At 38.3% G+C, this 17661-nt stretch overlaps 1 protein-coding gene across 1 annotated transcript in view; it reads left to right on the top strand.

The window, feature by feature from the left end:
- Positions 1–17661, top strand: part of cdkal1 (CDK5 regulatory subunit associated protein 1-like 1) — a 224467-nt gene that overhangs the window by 105734 nt on the left and 101072 nt on the right. The window contains exon 9 of the mRNA XM_062399418.1: positions 16804–16970. Coding sequence (XP_062255402.1) covers positions 16804–16970 — 167 coding nt within the window. The remainder of the gene's footprint in view (positions 1–16803; positions 16971–17661) is intronic.

Below are 17661 nucleotides of genomic sequence, written 5' to 3'. Positions count from 1 at the left end.
AAATTTGATATCCCATAGCTTCCCTCCGATTTCTTTCTTCATGGATCTGACTCCTTGTACAATGTTTTATTCCCACTTAGTTTTTTCAGAGATAAAAATCATCTTTATACAGTTTTTTGTGTGTTTGTTTATCATTTTGAATGTCATTTTACAAGGAACCCCTTGCTTCCTGGTTCATTACCCGTCACGCCACTCCACTGCAAGGTTTTTTTCCACAAGCCTCTGTGAGTCATGAGGTTGACATACACACATGACACCAGACACACACACACACACACGTAAGTAGAAAAACAACTCTACAAGTGGCTCAAGTCCTCAAGTTTGCGTCTGCTTTGAAGTCTAGACTTAGAGTTTGCAAGCCTGGAGAAGTAAAGATTAATTGGGCCGTTTAATCTACACAGTCCCTTGTTTGAACCCTTTCAGCTTTTTGGCAGTGCCACGAAACCAAAGCCCTTTAGATACCTGCAGGGATTAAAGTTTCTTCCATGTGGCATTTTTCAGTCATGTGGATTTCTGAGCAGGGAGACTGCATTCGATCAGTGAAAGATACCTGATAAAAGGTACAGTTGACTGTTTCAGTGTTTGTCATGGCAATGAACATATCCACAAATGAAGGCTGATGTATCACGTGTATCTGCAGAAAGATTTCATTCAAAAGCTTGTTTATCTATATTTATCACAGTCAAGCAGCCTAATTTTCCATCTAACCCTTATCAGGTATATACTTGACTCATTGAAAGTAAGTCAAGTACTTCAACCTCTGAAATGTTAGCACATTATTACTTTAACAGTTGATAGCAGTTGCACACCCAGAATTCAAAAACCAACATTCATATTGATTATGTTTATTTCTGACCTGTGCAAATCAAGTTGAATATTCACTTTCCTTTTTGCTCTGTTTGTGTCTCCTTCAACTTCTAAGGGAAGTATATAACTGTTAGGAAACTACCAATTGTATTATGTTCATCATTAATTTGTTTGTTTTTCTGTCATGTGCTGGACAGATGCCTTACAGAAAGGGAAAACAATTCAAACAACCCAGACAAAAGCAGTGAGAGAGTAAAGTTCTGTCTCAAAACAAAAAGCAGTGAACTGAAAGATGTGTCAGTTTTGTGCTACAATACCAGCGACCTCCACATTACACACAGTCAGTTGGTCCATTTGTTAATATGAAAATATTGATCAGAGAGGCGTGTTTATAGGATATTACCACAGTAAACTTCTGTGTTATGTAACCTGTCAAAACATTTTTTAGAAAATGTACAGTAGTTTGCATTATATATACTAAACAAAAATAATTGACAATTATCTTAATTAAAAAAAACAGCTTAATTTTCTTTCTATCTTACTATGGCCTGAATACATTTATATCAGCCCGTCCTTTATGTCACCTTGAACTCTTAGACAACATATTTAACACGCTTATCGTCACATGTGCTTATGATTCAAAGACAATTAATTTGTTATTTGTCCCACGCTAATAGTCTGACACGCAGGGAGAAGGTGAACTCATTTTCTCTACTCGGTTTCCTGAGGTACCGGCCTCCTCCTATCTGTGACGCCCCGCATAGCCTCAAACACACTCACACACACACATCGCATGCACGTGCACAACCACTTAACACACACATCACAATTAATTGGTTACTCTACCTGTAATTAACTTGAACCTTACATCAATGTTGTGATCAACACATCTCATTTACCTGGTAAAGAGAGGCAACTCAAACGGGGGAGGGGGGGTGGAGGGGGGGGAACCAATGAAAGCCTGAGGAGACCGAAATGTGCCAGAAGGAAAGGAAACTGAATAAATTGTGATATATCGGCAAGCATGCTTCTTTGTTTTCCATGCGTATGGCCCATGGAGAACATTTGAAGACAAACTGAAAATGAAAAGCCAAACAGATATCAAGATGATTTGGTTCTGCTCAGTGTAAAAAATTATGCAACTGCCCCACTTTTGCTCTGGTGTTTGTCTGTTTTCCTGTCTGAATGCATTTCGTCACTCCCACCTCACTCCCTGTGATGGATCTGCCTTTCAGTTCCTTACTCCTCTTTCTCTCTCTCTCTCTCTCTCTCTCTCTCTCTCTCTCTCTCTCTCTCTCTCTCTCTCTCTCTCTCTCTCTCTTCCTCTCTCCCTCTCCCCCTAAGTCATTACAGCTTCCTCTTCTTTGATCTGCGCGCGTTCATTTTCAGTCAATTCCATCTCTCTCACGTTCTTATCTCTCTATTTTGCTTCAGATCAATTTCCCTTGCCTTTCATTCCTCTATATTCCTCTCTCCCACTTAATCACCTATTTGCCTTAATCAGTCTCTTTTTTAGCTTTTCAGTTTTATTTTCCCCGGTGGTTTCTTCCTTTTCCTGGCGATCTCAGTGTTAGTGTGTAACTCCTCCGTCCATCAGCGGCCGTCTTTCTTTCTCTCTTTTCTCTCTCCCACTTAGTTTGTTGTCTGGTGTTGAACCACTGATCAGATGGATAAATAACAACATTGCTTATGAAAGGCTAAATCCTGAAGTTCTCAAGGCATAAACCATCAGCAGCTCGTTTCATATCCCATTTAGCGGAATGAATAGAGAAACCGAGAAACAAAACGTTCACCCTGCAGTTATTTGTGTTTGCATTTATTTATTCCTCATTTGTAAATTAAGTTTTTATGAACCATCGTGTGATGAGATTGTTTCTTGATGTTTCTTGATGTGTTGTAGTAAGTTATTAACCATGATGTTAGCTGTTTAAGTTGTGTTGCACTGCTTGTTGTGCCAGTCTCACTTTAGGCACTGAAACACACATTCATTGTAGTGAAATAACAACAACACAAGCCAAGTTAAGGAGAAGTTAACTGTCTGTTTTTTGGGGTTATTAGGGCTGAACACATTGTCTCCAATAAACAATCCAAGCTTGTGTTTTAGGGGAAGTCGTTTAAATGTAACCTTCATTTGATTGGTTTGTTGGCATCTGTGATAAAACCAGTGCTGCTGCCCAAATTTTTTCCTCTTAACTTTATTATTTCTTAACTTTTATACTCTCAGGTTAACAGACAGTCACCAGGGCATGACACGTCTCCTTCATATCAGTTCACAGAAACCACAAATTACTCGAGTACTTAGCAGTTTGAGCTAATTTCAAATACATATTTTTCCTTGACGCAGCCTGTTAAGGGTTAATTTATGTTTTCACAAAAGACACTGCAACTAGTCAAATAAATAAATATATATATATGTATATAATTATCTGATTTTTATCTTCATCTCAACTATGAGATTTGTGTATAACTTCGTTAGACACACAGAACCTGCTTGAGCAAATATGTCCTATTTCTTAAATCTGTTCGCTGTCTTGTTCAATTCATCTCTTTCCATTCTTGTTTCGGTCACCAAATGGTATGTCGATAATAGTAATGGCAGACATATATAATTTAAAATGGCAGAAATAAACTTCCTTCACTTTACCAAAAAGATTTGCACAAAGATAGCGACATTCTCGGAGTAAAATGTGCAGCTTGGCACAGTATTAGTGTGTGTTTGAGTGCACATTATTGGGCCTGTTTGTGTGTTTGTCCCCGTGTGGTATACGTATATTTTGATAGCATCAGGGGGTCTCTTCACACCCCCTGCAGGAACCAGTTCTCACATAGTGGACCACCCGTGGCCACAGCCATGAGCCCCTGGTGTTGGGTGACATGAAAGGGCTGGGGGGGGGGGGGGGCAGCTGCTGCACACCCACTTATTTACACAAACACACACACACTGAGACGCAAATGCTGGAAACTACTGAATTTGTCCTAGAGTAAATTTTACTTCTAAATCCTGGAACTCTCCCTCTGTGCGCTTCAGGTTGTACATGGCCTTGCCCCTCAACAAACAACCCCTTTGTGAGGCTAAAAATAATAACTGTGCGTTAATAATGACACGCCAAACAACCTGCACTTAGAAATGCACATATTATCTCCTTTATGTGAGAGTAGAGAAAAGTTGTAATTGAAAATAACTGAGATGGATATGTTGTGGCTTGGAAATGATCCATTTTGAAAGGGTACGTGACTACACAGAACAATAGCATCACTTTTTCTTGCAGATGGGAACAGACTCACAATACATTACAGCTTTTTTGGAGTCAAAGCCTTGGATTAGCCTCCTGAAACAATTTAGTATTTTAATGAGCTTAATTGTTATTTCTGCATTAAAAGTCTCAATTGTTTCATTTTGGAACATAACACTCCAGAGAGAAGCCCAAAACACGATCCAAAAATGAATTAGCCAATTTAAAAAGAGCTTTTACAGTAGAAGATGAAACTAAATGCAAAAAAAAGTCAGCTCCAATAGCTACATAATGTTTTGTACGACTTACTTCCCACAACAGTTATATATTTACATTTGTTTGAAAATACAAGCACAGATACAGTTACTATTTAAATGTTTTCATTTCCCTCACGTCCACTTTCAGGACCTTGTTGACTCTGAACAGCAGTTTTCAGTGCAGCAGAAAGTGGAATGTTTCAAAGCAGAGAAATGTTACACAAGGGTGAAATTGTGTTTATAAAGATCCTGTCCTGGTGTTTAGCTTTGATGCAAAGTAACATAAGAAGTTCACAGAATGAGTACATAGTCAAACCAGCATTAATAACTGTAGCAGCTGAAAGAAATGTATATTTTGGATTTTCTTTCTGTTTTTTTGGTGTTAATTTAAGAGTAATTGTCTTCTCTACCAACTGCTGCTATGGCAGGTGGCGTATCATTTGGACGCTGTTGAACAGATTTAGAATTTGAAAGTAGTTTTTACACAACTCTCCATTGGCAGCATGACAGATGAACCAGTACACAGAGGAAGCACAGCAGAGACATCCTCAAACTGAAAGAGCCCGAGAGTAAATACCAGTAAACGGCTGCAGAGCATGTCAGAAAGTTTTTTTTGTTTTAAAAGCAGAGAAGATAATTAACTGAGGAGGTGTAACAAGAAAAAGCTGAAATATTCAATTGAAAGTTAGTGAGAAGGGACATTTTAAGGAGAGTAAACAAGAACTAGAAGATGATGTGAAAAAAGTGGGGGTCTGTAAACTGAATGAAATACAATCACAGATATATTCATACTTAATTATATGTGCTGTGTTCAGTGTATAATATTGATAAAGACTCCCTGGTTAAAATTTGAACAAGGAAGACAAGACGGTCTTGTTGACACCCATGACACGCACGCACACGCGCGCACACACTCACATGCACACAGTTCTGCAGTTGGATACATGTCTGCACATGTCTGGTACATGTTAGGACACGTCTCTACTTCTGCCTCTTGCTGAAGTGCTTGCTTCTTGCTTGAGTCCTGCACAGTGAAATTGTTTTATTTTAAAAAATATATATTAAAATATGAAAAAAGTAATAACTACAGATATGACAGTATTTGTTTTATCTTTAAGGGAAATAAACATTTTAAAAATGTGTTTTTTGTGCATAAAGGTGAGAACGTACATTATCTGAGTCGATACGTCAAGAAGCATCTTCATTCGTCTGCATATAGAATCTTCTTGTCCATCAACAGCTGTTTGTTCATATCTGTTCCCTGCATGTCACATGGCTTGAGGAGGCTTCCAAGGTTGTCTGAGAGGATGAGGGTGTGTTCATGTTTTGGTGTTTTACAGTGAAACATATACCACTTAATGTGAGTTACTGTGTATTTGTGCATATTTGCAGCTGAGATAGTGTACTAGTGTAGAGAGCAGCGTTTCATCGGATCCCGGAACCTCTTTTTGTATTCTCTGCATTGTGAAGATGGATTAAACACATGCCGTCTCTGTCATTATAGAGTATGTATATAAAAGTGTTGTTGCGTGAGAAAGGAGTTGAAAGAGTTTGAAAGGTATTGAGCGGAACAGTTGCATATTCGGTATAAGGATCAGGCTTATCTGTTTACTTAAAGATAAATATTAATATTTACATAATAAGTCTATGATTACATATCCACTCACTAAGTTAACATGCAAGTTTTTACATTTGCACATTTCTAAATACAGTTTTACAGTCAATATTAGAGTCACTAACTTAATTAACACACAGACACACACAGGGTGTGTTTTAAGCTCTGGGTATCCATGCATGCACGCACACATTTACCCACCTACACACACACACACAGTCACACTAAGTGAATTAACAAACACAAACATGATGCCGGCTAGTGGGTTATGAATACATTAGCATAAATACTGACCAGACATATTATTATTATTTATCACATTAGTGGCTGCACACACACACACACACACAATATGTCACAAAAGTAGGTCACCAGCCTTGAAGTAGTTTAGAGTTAAACCTTATTATGTCTAATTAATAACTCAACTGTAGTACCGTATGTGTGTGTGTATGTGTCTGAATATTGTGTGTCAATGAGGATATATGTCAAGCATTTAAGTGTGTGTTTGTGTGTGTTTGTGTGCATGTGTGTCCACTGCTTTGACTTCTTTGACAGCTGATATTAACCATTACCACCTCAATGAGTTTTTAATAAGAAGCCATTTCCATATGTAAGGCCAGTGTTGAGACACATGTCTACAGTGTGTGTGCATGCATGCGTGTGCGTGTGTGTGTCTCCCTGATGCCCTGGGTGCCTCGCAGTTCTTGAGGTCTCTGAAGCATACAGAAATGGGATCTAGCCCCTATAGCTTCCTTTGACACTCTCTGTGCTCTGTGTCTTAGCCTCCCCGTCCGCTAATCCAAGCTCCCCATCAGCCATTCCTCCTCCCCTTGGCCTCAACTCATGTCCTTTTAATGACGTACAGTACATGTTCATTATCTTGATAGACTGACATCGGGTTAAATCTCGAGACAGTTTGGATAATCCCTATTTGATAGATAACTCCATGCTTCGTACAACGATATAACTCCCAGTAACACACTGGAGGATTTTTCGCTGAAAAGATCTGAATAATCATTAGATTGATATGTGACAGTTTTGATAATCAGTTCAACTTTCAAGTAATTAATCGAATAAACATTTGCAGATGAAAACCTCTTTCAAATGTGATGATTTGCTTGATAACTCAGGCCTTGGATCATGTTAACATACAGTTTATCAACACGTAAATTCGTCCTATTGCGACAGCCACATCTTTTTGCTTTTCTGTTTAATTGCGTTTGTTGCTTTTAAACTGACACTAATGAGAGCATTCCTTAATGAGAGGAGATAAACAAAGGCCTGTTGATTGCTCCCCAAATCATTAATAATGACAGTCTCACTCACAGATGAAGAGCTCTCACACAATCCCATTTATCATCTCTGTCCTTCAATCGTTATCTGTCCTACTACTTTGTTTCCTCATCTGTGTTGCTCTGTAATAGTTGAGTCACTCTAAGAGGCCGACACAGTGGCCGCAAGCTTGGACATTCATAGCTAGATAACCCTGATATGGTGAACCAGAATATAGTTAAAAGACATCAGATTTATAGAACTTCTTGTCCAGCCCAGGATGCACTGGGAGAGAGGTCGGCCAAGATGTGAACAGGCGTGTTTCTTTGTGTTTTTAGTTTTTTTCCTTATTTCCTGTCCATAAGTTATTAATTACTCCTCTGAGTTCACTAGGAAGTTACCAATGACTTGCAACTGTACGGGCAGTTATAGGCCTCATCTCAGTCCCTGAAGATTCCTCTTTTCTTCTAGATGTAGCAGTACTTCTGCTTTGGTGGATTCACAAGATGCTTCCTCTTTGACAACACACACACACAAACACACACACACACACACACACACACACACACACACACACTCACACTCACTCACATACAAATACACAAAAAGATGAAAGAGGGGATATAACTTCTCTTGTCATGATTGTATCTTATCCTCTCACCCAATTACTCCCTATACATTTATATATACATACTTCACACACACACACACACGCACATACACACAAACAGGCTCAATGCCAATTACTTTTGATATATCCATACAATATGTTTGACCCATATACAATATGCTATGGCACTTTCTTATGTCTCCATAAACATTGTGTGAGCATGCACTTACACACGCATCAAAGCTTTGATGTATTGAGACATTCTATATCACAGAGGGTCGTGCTTGTAGTTCAAAAACTCTGTAAAAGTAGGTTAAAGCTGACATGTTGTTGTTTAAAGGATTGGGTAGGCTGTTCATTAATACCATGCATATGCATGTACATCCACGTATGGGCATGTGCACAGACACATTCATGTGCATGCACACATGCATGTTTTTTCTGTAAACATGCCTGAGAGAGAATATTTGCAAATATACAAGTGTGTGTGTTGGGTTAAGCCGTGATGATGATGCTACCTGCCAAGACACCCACACACCGTATCAACAGTTGTTGCTCTAAATTAAGCTGCTTAATTACTGCAATTAAACTCTGTGTGTTGTGTTTATGTGTGAGTTACAGTGTGGGAATTTGTGAGAAAGTGTGTGCTTGTTTGTATTGATATTCGTGTGTGTGTGTGTGTGTGTGTGTGTGTGTGTGTGTGTGTGTGTGTGTGTGTGTGTGTGTGTGTGTGTGTGTGTGTGTGTGTGTGTGTGTGTGTGTGTGTGTGTGTGTGTGTGTGTGTGTGTGTGTGTGTGTGTGTGTGTGTGTGTGTGTGTGGCTAACTTTTTTTAAATACACATGCTCTCGGAAACTGAAGGCTATAATACAACAAAACTATTCTGCTATCTAGTGTTTATTATTTTTCATTTTTTAAATGTTTTTTTTTGTAAAAAAATACACAGAAGAGGCAAAGGTTTGACATCAGATGATATGAGTAATGACAGATTTTTAGGAAATTACTGTATGACTCAATATCTGGATCATTTTCTTAAACATGCACTGTAATATATCTGAATGCCTCTTATTGACCCTAATGTTCATCCTGTTTGCAGCCTCTCTGCACAAAGTCCTTAACTTTTCTCTCTCTCTCTCTCTCCAAATTTATCATTTCCTTTCTCAAGTTGCTGTTGTTGACATCTGACCTAGAATAATTTTGTATACTGTTGAGTTTTGGGCGGGGAGGTTTACTCAGGAGGCAGACAGCCAGAGGGGATTGGCTGATCAGGGGGGAAGGGGGTGGTACTAATGTGGATGAAGGTCAGTGAGGCCTTCCAGTCAATGGTACTTTGTTGCATGGTTGTAGATGGTGTGTGTATGTGCTTGCGTGTGTGCACGCGTGCACGCTGTCCATGGAATGCATGAAATTGCTGTACATACATTTAAATGGCATAGTTTAGACCTTATGTGTTACAGGGCAGATCTACATTTGTTGTCTGTTCAATCACTGTCATGTTTACCAAATTAGTTAATCATCAGTTAATGTATGCATCACATTCTATTTTGTTTGGCTTGTGAGAAGGTTTATGCATTGATGTATTTGTTTGTGATTTAATGGCAGTCACCCAACCGTTAATATTTACTGTTGATTATTAAATATGTTTTAAATTATTTCCGTAAAGAACAGATTTTTGCATTTACTGAGACCGTTATTATTTTTTACAATTATTTGATTGTGTATATTTAGAACATTTGTTTTTAAATATCTCTTTTGTGTTAACTTTTTTTTATTGTTAAAGTTATGTATGTAATATAGAATAATATAGACCTAGTCAGAATATAGTTAGAATAACGGCCTTAAGAGGATGCAAATATTTCGGTTAAGTCACTGAGTCAAAGAGCGAACAAATTAAAATGGATTTAAACTGTTATTGCTGTGCATAAGTCACGCATATCCTCATTGGTGGCATGGGCGGAGATGTTTAATAGATTACAGATTATATGCACATAAAGATGATCCTATTATGCTGCATTAAATCCTTATTTTCCATGACACAAAGCAACACATAGCTAAGCATGTTGTGTACATTAAGCTGCCATGATGCATGGGAGGTGTGTGTTAGTGTGTGTGTTCAAATTGAGATTCAAAACTAAAAACATTGAATCGTTTCCTCTGTCTTCCTTCCCCGGTTTGTCTTTCTCCATATAAACTGTAACATGCTTAGCCTTGTGCTGACTTATGTTACGGAAAATAGTTTTTTTAATGCTGTTTAATAGGATCATCTTTATGTGCATCTAATCTCTAATCTGTTAAACATCATAGCCTGTGGCAGCCAATCAAAATGTACTGTATATCATGCTAAAGAGATTAAGATAAGTATACCTTCTGAATCCATATAGAGGGGCATCATGTCATGTTCCTATTCATGTACTAAAGCCACATACAGGACACAAACATACAATGACCCTGCACTATCTTCTGCTCCACTGTGTTCAAGCTGCCTTACAGTTGGGTCGTATTTCCCGTTTTGCCTGGTAATGCGCACAGATTTTATGTGAACCAGTTCAACCAACATCTGTCATGAGTGGTGTTTGCGATTGTCTGAGTGGGTGTCCTGCTTGGGCTCCGGGTACCTCCCATAGTACAAAGACTCACAGGTGATGTTAATTGGTGAGTCTGCAAAGAACAAATACATCAGAAGAAGATCAATACAAATATGTGAACTCCAGCAGTAACACAAGTGACCATGTTTGGACTATCGAAGCTAGGTAGCCCTGTCCGAGAAAGGCAGCCCCTACCACCAGGCACGTGCTAAAAATAAATTAATATAACTAGGTCACAGGGAACACATGGAGTTCTTAATGTGCACTTATGTGTATAAATAGTTCCGTCTTTTTGGGAGCCTGGTTGAGCTTAGTCAAGTCAGTTCTAAAAACATACCGTAACAACATAGTGGAGCTACTGCTCCTGTGTGTAAAACCTTAAAATAAATGCTTCCCCTGAATAAATAGACACAAGGCAGAGCTTTGGTCACATAAACTGACTCAGAACATGCAGTCACCAAAACAAACACATTAGTGGCTGAGAGTCCAAGTTGATCAAATGTTTTTTTACATTATAGTGTGCTGGTAATGATATTGCTCGTTGTCACAAGTGTGGTCAAATGTTCTTGTAAAGTAGAGATGAGTAGTAATTTGGTTGAGGACCTATTGAGCAAACAGTTAAGGAAAATACTATGTTCCATAGTTTCTCCATGTTTTCTTCTGCGGTCACATGGCCCGCAAAACATAGGGGCTTCATTGTTTTGTTTTTTATCATGTTTATCATTAGCTGGATGGTTCTAGAGTTAAAGCCTGATACTCAAACATTCACTTTTTTTGTCGCACCCTTACTTTGTCGTTGAAGTGCAATGAATGTTGAGATACGTCAGCCAGCCCTGTAGCCTCGGAAGAATGCGGCCCCTGAAATTGAGACACAGCTAAATTGTCTGCTCGAATAATAATATAATATTATTGGTGAATACCATTGTTGTTGTTGCTTTTCTTAAATATTTTGTAAGGAAGAAAGCAGAATTAATTATATTTAAAATGTGTTAGTGTTGAGGTGACCAGAGTCAGCATTTACTAACTAATAGAAATAAGCGTGACATGAATATGTGTGGTCAGGTTGTGCTGCTTGTGTGTTTCTCATTTATGGTTTAAGAACCCTTTACCGTTTCAACAGTGGCTTTTACTAAAGCTCCCAATCACCTGAATCAATTGGTTCTGTCACACTTCTTCAAAGCATCTGCTTCAAAGCCCTCATCTCTTTTCTCCTCCCACTCTTCTCATCCTTTTATCCAGGGGCGGAGCAGAGACAGGGCCATTTGTAAACAGGGTAATGATATACAGTCCCGGCCACAAGTATTGGCATCTCTGAATTTCAAATACATATTTCAGAACATCTTTAGAATTAAACAATAACCAACCATTTTTATATATCCAGAATATTTTAATACATTTCATATATATGTATATATACGTTCTTTTGTCCAGTTTCCTGAGACATTTTATTAAAATATTCTGGTTTTATAAAACGGCTGCAGTAGCATTTGCTTCTGATAATTTTTGAATGATGTACTTCTGTGGTGCCATATTTTGAATCGGGAAGGTATAAAGAGGTCTGCTACAGTAAATGCTGAAGAGATTCAATACAGCAGCTTATAGGCAGTTTAGCCTGGGAACAGTTTCATATTGGTGATTGTGAACAAATGAATACTGCAATATATTTTTCAATATCTATACTGCAATCTTGAACTGAATGTTGAATTGAATATCAAAAGAAGAACCTACATTTTCATAAAAAAATTTAAATGTTAGATTTTTGAGTCTAGTATGAATAAAGTCAGGTCTTTGGATTCTACAAAAAAATACAAAATTGGACTATATCAACTTTTACTTGATAAGTCCTGACAATGTCAACCACGAAAAGATTAGTGTGGGCTGTTTTACATAATCAGTATAAACCAAACCAGTTCTTATATCTCGTGATGAAAAAACATTCATCCATAGGAGATAGTGTACCCTGTCCTCCTCTCCTTGAACTCTTCCATTTTGGACATGTGGACATTTACAAGAAACTGAAATGCCCTGAGTGGTAACACTGGTACATTAAAAACATGTAAAACACACATTGATCTGAATTCAATATACAGACATCCATCAAAAAAGCCAGAAGATCCACCTCATTTAAAACTCTTCAGTTCCAGTTATAGTGCTTTTTTTGGAATAGTACAGGGCAGAGTTTTAGTGATGATTGTTTGGTATGTGCATGGCATTAGGCGGGCATGTTGATGCTGTTATCGTTGGACGAAGACAAAGGCAGCTTACATGTACACACAGCTGTTTCCTTTTTGCTCTCTAACTAAACAGGACCTCTTTTTTTTTATGTTCAACTCTGTTTCGTTCTCTCCTCCCTTTGCTGTCTTTTCACTGCTGTGTCACAGTTAAGTGAATTTTAATAGATTGTAGGAAAAGTGCCCAACCCCTCACCCTTGTTTACAACTGTTCTGACATCAAACTACATCCCATGAGGACGTGGAAGAGAAAGGGTCAGGTTGAGGGTTAGTTATAAAATTCAGACAGGTCAAGCAGAATGGAAACTTGTCTGCCCTGCCTATGTTTCAACGACACATATTTTATTTTTTGCTTGATAATTGTAATGATGAACCAGTGTGATTTTTCATAATGTGTTTTTATGTTTAACACCTTTTGCGTCAGAGTCTGAAGTCAACACAGGGTCCTACAGGGCTGGTACCTATAGGACCGAGTCAGACCGCAGACTTCGGTTACCCATTTCATTGCCTGTGCCATAAACTGAAATTGTTGCTTTGCTTACAGGCACCATAAATTACACTGCATAACCTAGTTAACATTCCACTTAACTCTCTGGTTGCAACGCACTCGCTACATGGCTAGTACCTAAAGTTAGCCCCCAGTTAGCTGTTAACAACTAGCAGTTAATGTTAAATTTCAACTTACAATTTGCCTTAGCAATAAAAAAGGCCTTTCTTATCGACAATCAAAAGTTTCTTAGTTCTAGCAGATTTTAAAATTATCAATTTAGCAGCTGCGCTGGTACAAACCCAAACAATACCCAGCCATCATTTTGAAATGCCTGATACATGCACACAGTAGACACATTACAGATCTGCTTCACCGTGAACCCTCTCTCCACAGCACACATACCAAAACCAGAGGAAGCAGCTGCGCTTTGTATAAGAATAGATAGAAAAGGAGTGAACAAGCTAACATTTCCTGATGAATTGACCTCCATCTCTGTGTCTCTCGCCAACAACAATACCATTGGCACATCCAACACAAAAGGGACTGGGAAGCACGTCAAAGGGGGAAATTACTGGTTTTTGGTTGTTGAGTTTATTGAGACGTCTATGTATGACAGTGGCCTTGACTTAACACCTGAGACTTTTCCAAACCTTCACCATGTTCAAAACACAATCCACACAGTAATCACGAGAGCTATTTCATAGCAGACAATACACAAGGTTGCCATCTAGGTGGAATTGTGTGAGTAGAATCTCACAAATGTTGTTTTGGAAGGATTCAATTTCGCTTCTAGGCCAGTTTAATGCTGGTCTGACGTTGTATTAAGAGATCACCTGGCCAACATTCTTGTGGGACAGAGATGTGACACTGCTGGTGTGATGGGGTAGGAATACTAACAGTCAGGATGCAGATGATGCATGCAGGAGTTAGACCTTGGCAGAGGAACTGGTGTAATTGAGTCCAAACAAGCTGACACTAGCTGCCCTGGGACTGGGCTGTCACTACCTTCCTTTAGGCTAAAAATAACTGAAAAAAATGTTACATATCAAAGGGAAAAATAGTGCTGCAAATCAACTGTGGCATTAATGTTCCTAAGAAGGACACTCAATCAATACCGATCGATGGATACTGATAATAAGATGGCTGCATTGAATCAAAATTTACAGCTAACAATTTTTTCCATGTTTCAAGTCAAGTCTTCATCGGTTTTTAAAACCTTATAACAAGATACTTTACCAGATGAAGGAATCTCGTTATTGGAACGTCTGGTTCTTAACAAGCTAAACAAACAGCCAATTCTGACGTTCTGTTTCCCCCCTCCCCCCCAAGGAGCATCTGAGAAACATTGTTTTTTAACATGAAACAGCCTTTACAGTGTTTTTTTCTTTTACCAGGTTTAATTACGAATTCTGTTTTTGTATTGGGGAAGAAGAGACCTCTGAGGATAATTTAGCTCCTGCTGAACACCCCCAGAACACTCAGGGAATCCTACCAAAAAAATAAAACGATGATTTTATAATTGAAATTAAATGAAACAATTGTACAATAATTAAATAAAATGGTTAAGGTCAGAAAATGTAATTGGGATCCTGTTTGCTGCCAACTTAAATACATAGTGTGAGGCAGCAGCCCAACCAGCTGGCTGCTATTTTCACCACTGCAGTGGAAACCCCTGATTCAAGGTGTTCCGTGGCCAACAGTATAGGTACTTCTTATCTATATACCAATATGTTTTGGGGCCAATGCATATCCTGATAATAGGGTAAAGAAGACGATACAAATATATAAAAAATTATGTACATTGGCAATAATTCCAAAGACGTCATTATCAAACTGTTACGACACGAAAGTGAAGTTGAGGCTTGATATTTTACACTCAAACCATTAACTTTTTTACAAGTAAGCATACATACAACTAAACTAAATAAAACATATAGTTAAGAAAATAGATGTGAATCTTTTCCGCAGGGTTTATTTTGGAATATAGAGCTTTTCATGTGGCACATATTGGCAAACATACATGTGAATACTGATATGTCTCTGAAACGTTCATATCAAGCAATCAGTGAGACTCTCACTGATAGTCTGTGTAAGTAAATTGAATTGGTTTCTAAATGATAAAAAACATAATAAACAAGGCTTTTATTGCGTATTGGACCAAGATTAAATAATATTAAAACAAGACAAATGAACATCCTACCCTGAATGCATTTTTATATAGTGTGTTTATAGAGTTTTTCTTTTAGATCTGATCACATTTGATTGATGCGTCTTTTGGACATGACCGGCTCCAGATATCATTAGCGCATCTTAATGTCAATGATGATGAGCTTTGGAGACTCTCGTACTCTGGACAATTATACTGTCATCATCTTTAATCTATCTGGCCCATACACATCTTTGAACACACACACACACCAACCATCATTATCATTAGCTGTGCAGAGACAGACAGAAAGATGCATGTGGTCATTCATAGAGTTAAGATGGTGTTTGCCTAATTGGAATTTTTGTCTTTGTGTGTTTGTGTGTGTGTGTACATATTTGCCCTTGTACGCTTGCAAGTGCAAATGTATCTCTGTGTGCCTTCATTATATGATGTGTCTTAAACCAAAGCAGACACTCAGCCATTTCCAGACCTGCAGCCAAATGACAGTTAGATCATTAAGCTCTTGCAGTGAGCGTTGCTTTAATTTAGCATGAAGGCAGTGTATCCTCCCCTCGTGCTGTATATGACCTTCACATTCCTGGAAGGTATGATTAGAAGACGGGTATTTTTAAAACTTGTCAGTGACCGTCATGAGCTGGGCTCCACCAAAGTCCAGGAGCATTTAGGGAGTGACAACAAGAACATGCTATGGAGATCATATTTGAGAGAATCTGCTGTAATGCTCGTGTAGTTTTGTAACCTGAGCTCAGCAATCAAGTGGAAAAATGTATCATATTAAGTGTCCCCATATTGATATGTTTATGATTTATGGTTTAAAACATTATTATATTTTATAAATATATAAGCAATAATGTGTAAATCATCAAGGAAACTATACAAAAAGAAAGGGAAAGTGGGATTTAAATGGGATGATACAAAAGAATGCCTTTTAAAAAGTATAAGCATTCAAATCTAGACATAATGGCAGTAACTCCCCCAGGTTGCATTCACTACCAACAGTGTATGAGGTGCTTAGGTTGAATCCAGTCAATGGGATGTAAATGTGAGTTTTCCCTGAATTGTAACAGTGGCTGCATAATCAAAGTTAAAAAGGTCCTCTTTCGCATTGAAAGTTCTATATAATAGTTATACTACACATACAATGCTATGTAATGTATGTATATAGAGCTAAGTTTTCACATTGCTCCAGGGCAGCCCCTCATAAAACACAGAACAACCACGGTCCCATTGTGGCCCCGAGCATGTTTTGTACATTGCAATTCCGCAGCAAGATACAGTATATGTTAAAGAAAACCAAAATAAGAAAACTTCTTGTAGATAGGTATGTAGAAGTAAAAGGGGTCTAGCAGGTTGAACTTTTTAAGGTATTACACATTTCATTTAAATAGTTAACTTCTGTCACAAAATTCACTGATAGTTGCAAAGCTGCAGTGTACTGGCACCAAAACAATAGACTATAACTCTTAAGAGCCATGACGATAACAAAAATCATTTGGATAAGTTATTAAACCTGGTTTATCTTTGTTGTTTTGCAGAGGGAGTGTGTGAGATCTGGTTGACCAGTGAAGACACAGGAGCTTATGGTCGAGACATAGGAACAGATCTGCCCACGTTGCTGTGGAGACTGGTGGAAGAGATTCCTGAAGGAGCCATGCTGAGGCTGGGTATGACTAACCCACCCTATATCCTGGAACACCTAGAGGTATGTACAGTATCCACACACACACACACACACGCACTCACACACACACGCACTCACACACACACACACACACACACACACACACACACACACACACACACACACACACACTTTATTTTTTATCTCTGAAGTAACACTAAACATAATCATGCATCAGTGATTTACAAAACTAAATTACTTAAATTAAACCAGAGTTTTTCTGTTTGCCTCTGTTTTGTTTTTGTCTGTATAATCTCTTGTGCTATCCCTTTCAGTGAGCAAATAAAATCATTCTATTAGATTTAATAAACTGAATGCCTTTCTGTTTTGCTTACCAAGCAGTTAAGCTGCAGAGCTCACAGTCCATTCATTAGTGCAGTCCATTCTCCTCTTTTCCGTAATGAGTCAATTAAGGACCATTGTGTCCTCTTTAGCAACCTCATTTTATCAGTCATTAATGTCCTCCCTAATGGAACAATGGACATTGTTATCCCTTCTATGGCTCTCAGTCCCCCACTCTGTCTGTTGTTGCATGTCTGCCCCGTCCGTCACACGTGCCCATTCTATCATTTGAATCTTATTGCCTTCTCTTCTCTGTCAATCTATCTTAATTTTAAAACAATCTTTGTTTCTGAAAGTGTTCGAGTAACAACATAGTACCGTGTTATCGCCATTTCCCAACACCGGGGCACAATAGAAGCATCTCGCCCCT

Source organism: Platichthys flesus, chromosome 11, assembly GCF_949316205.1.
Source record: "Platichthys flesus chromosome 11, fPlaFle2.1, whole genome shotgun sequence".
In the NCBI taxonomy this organism is placed as follows: Eukaryota; Metazoa; Chordata; class Actinopteri; order Pleuronectiformes; family Pleuronectidae; genus Platichthys; species Platichthys flesus.
The sequence above is the reverse complement of the archived record's forward strand: the minus strand, read 5'-3'. Positions and strand labels throughout refer to the sequence as shown.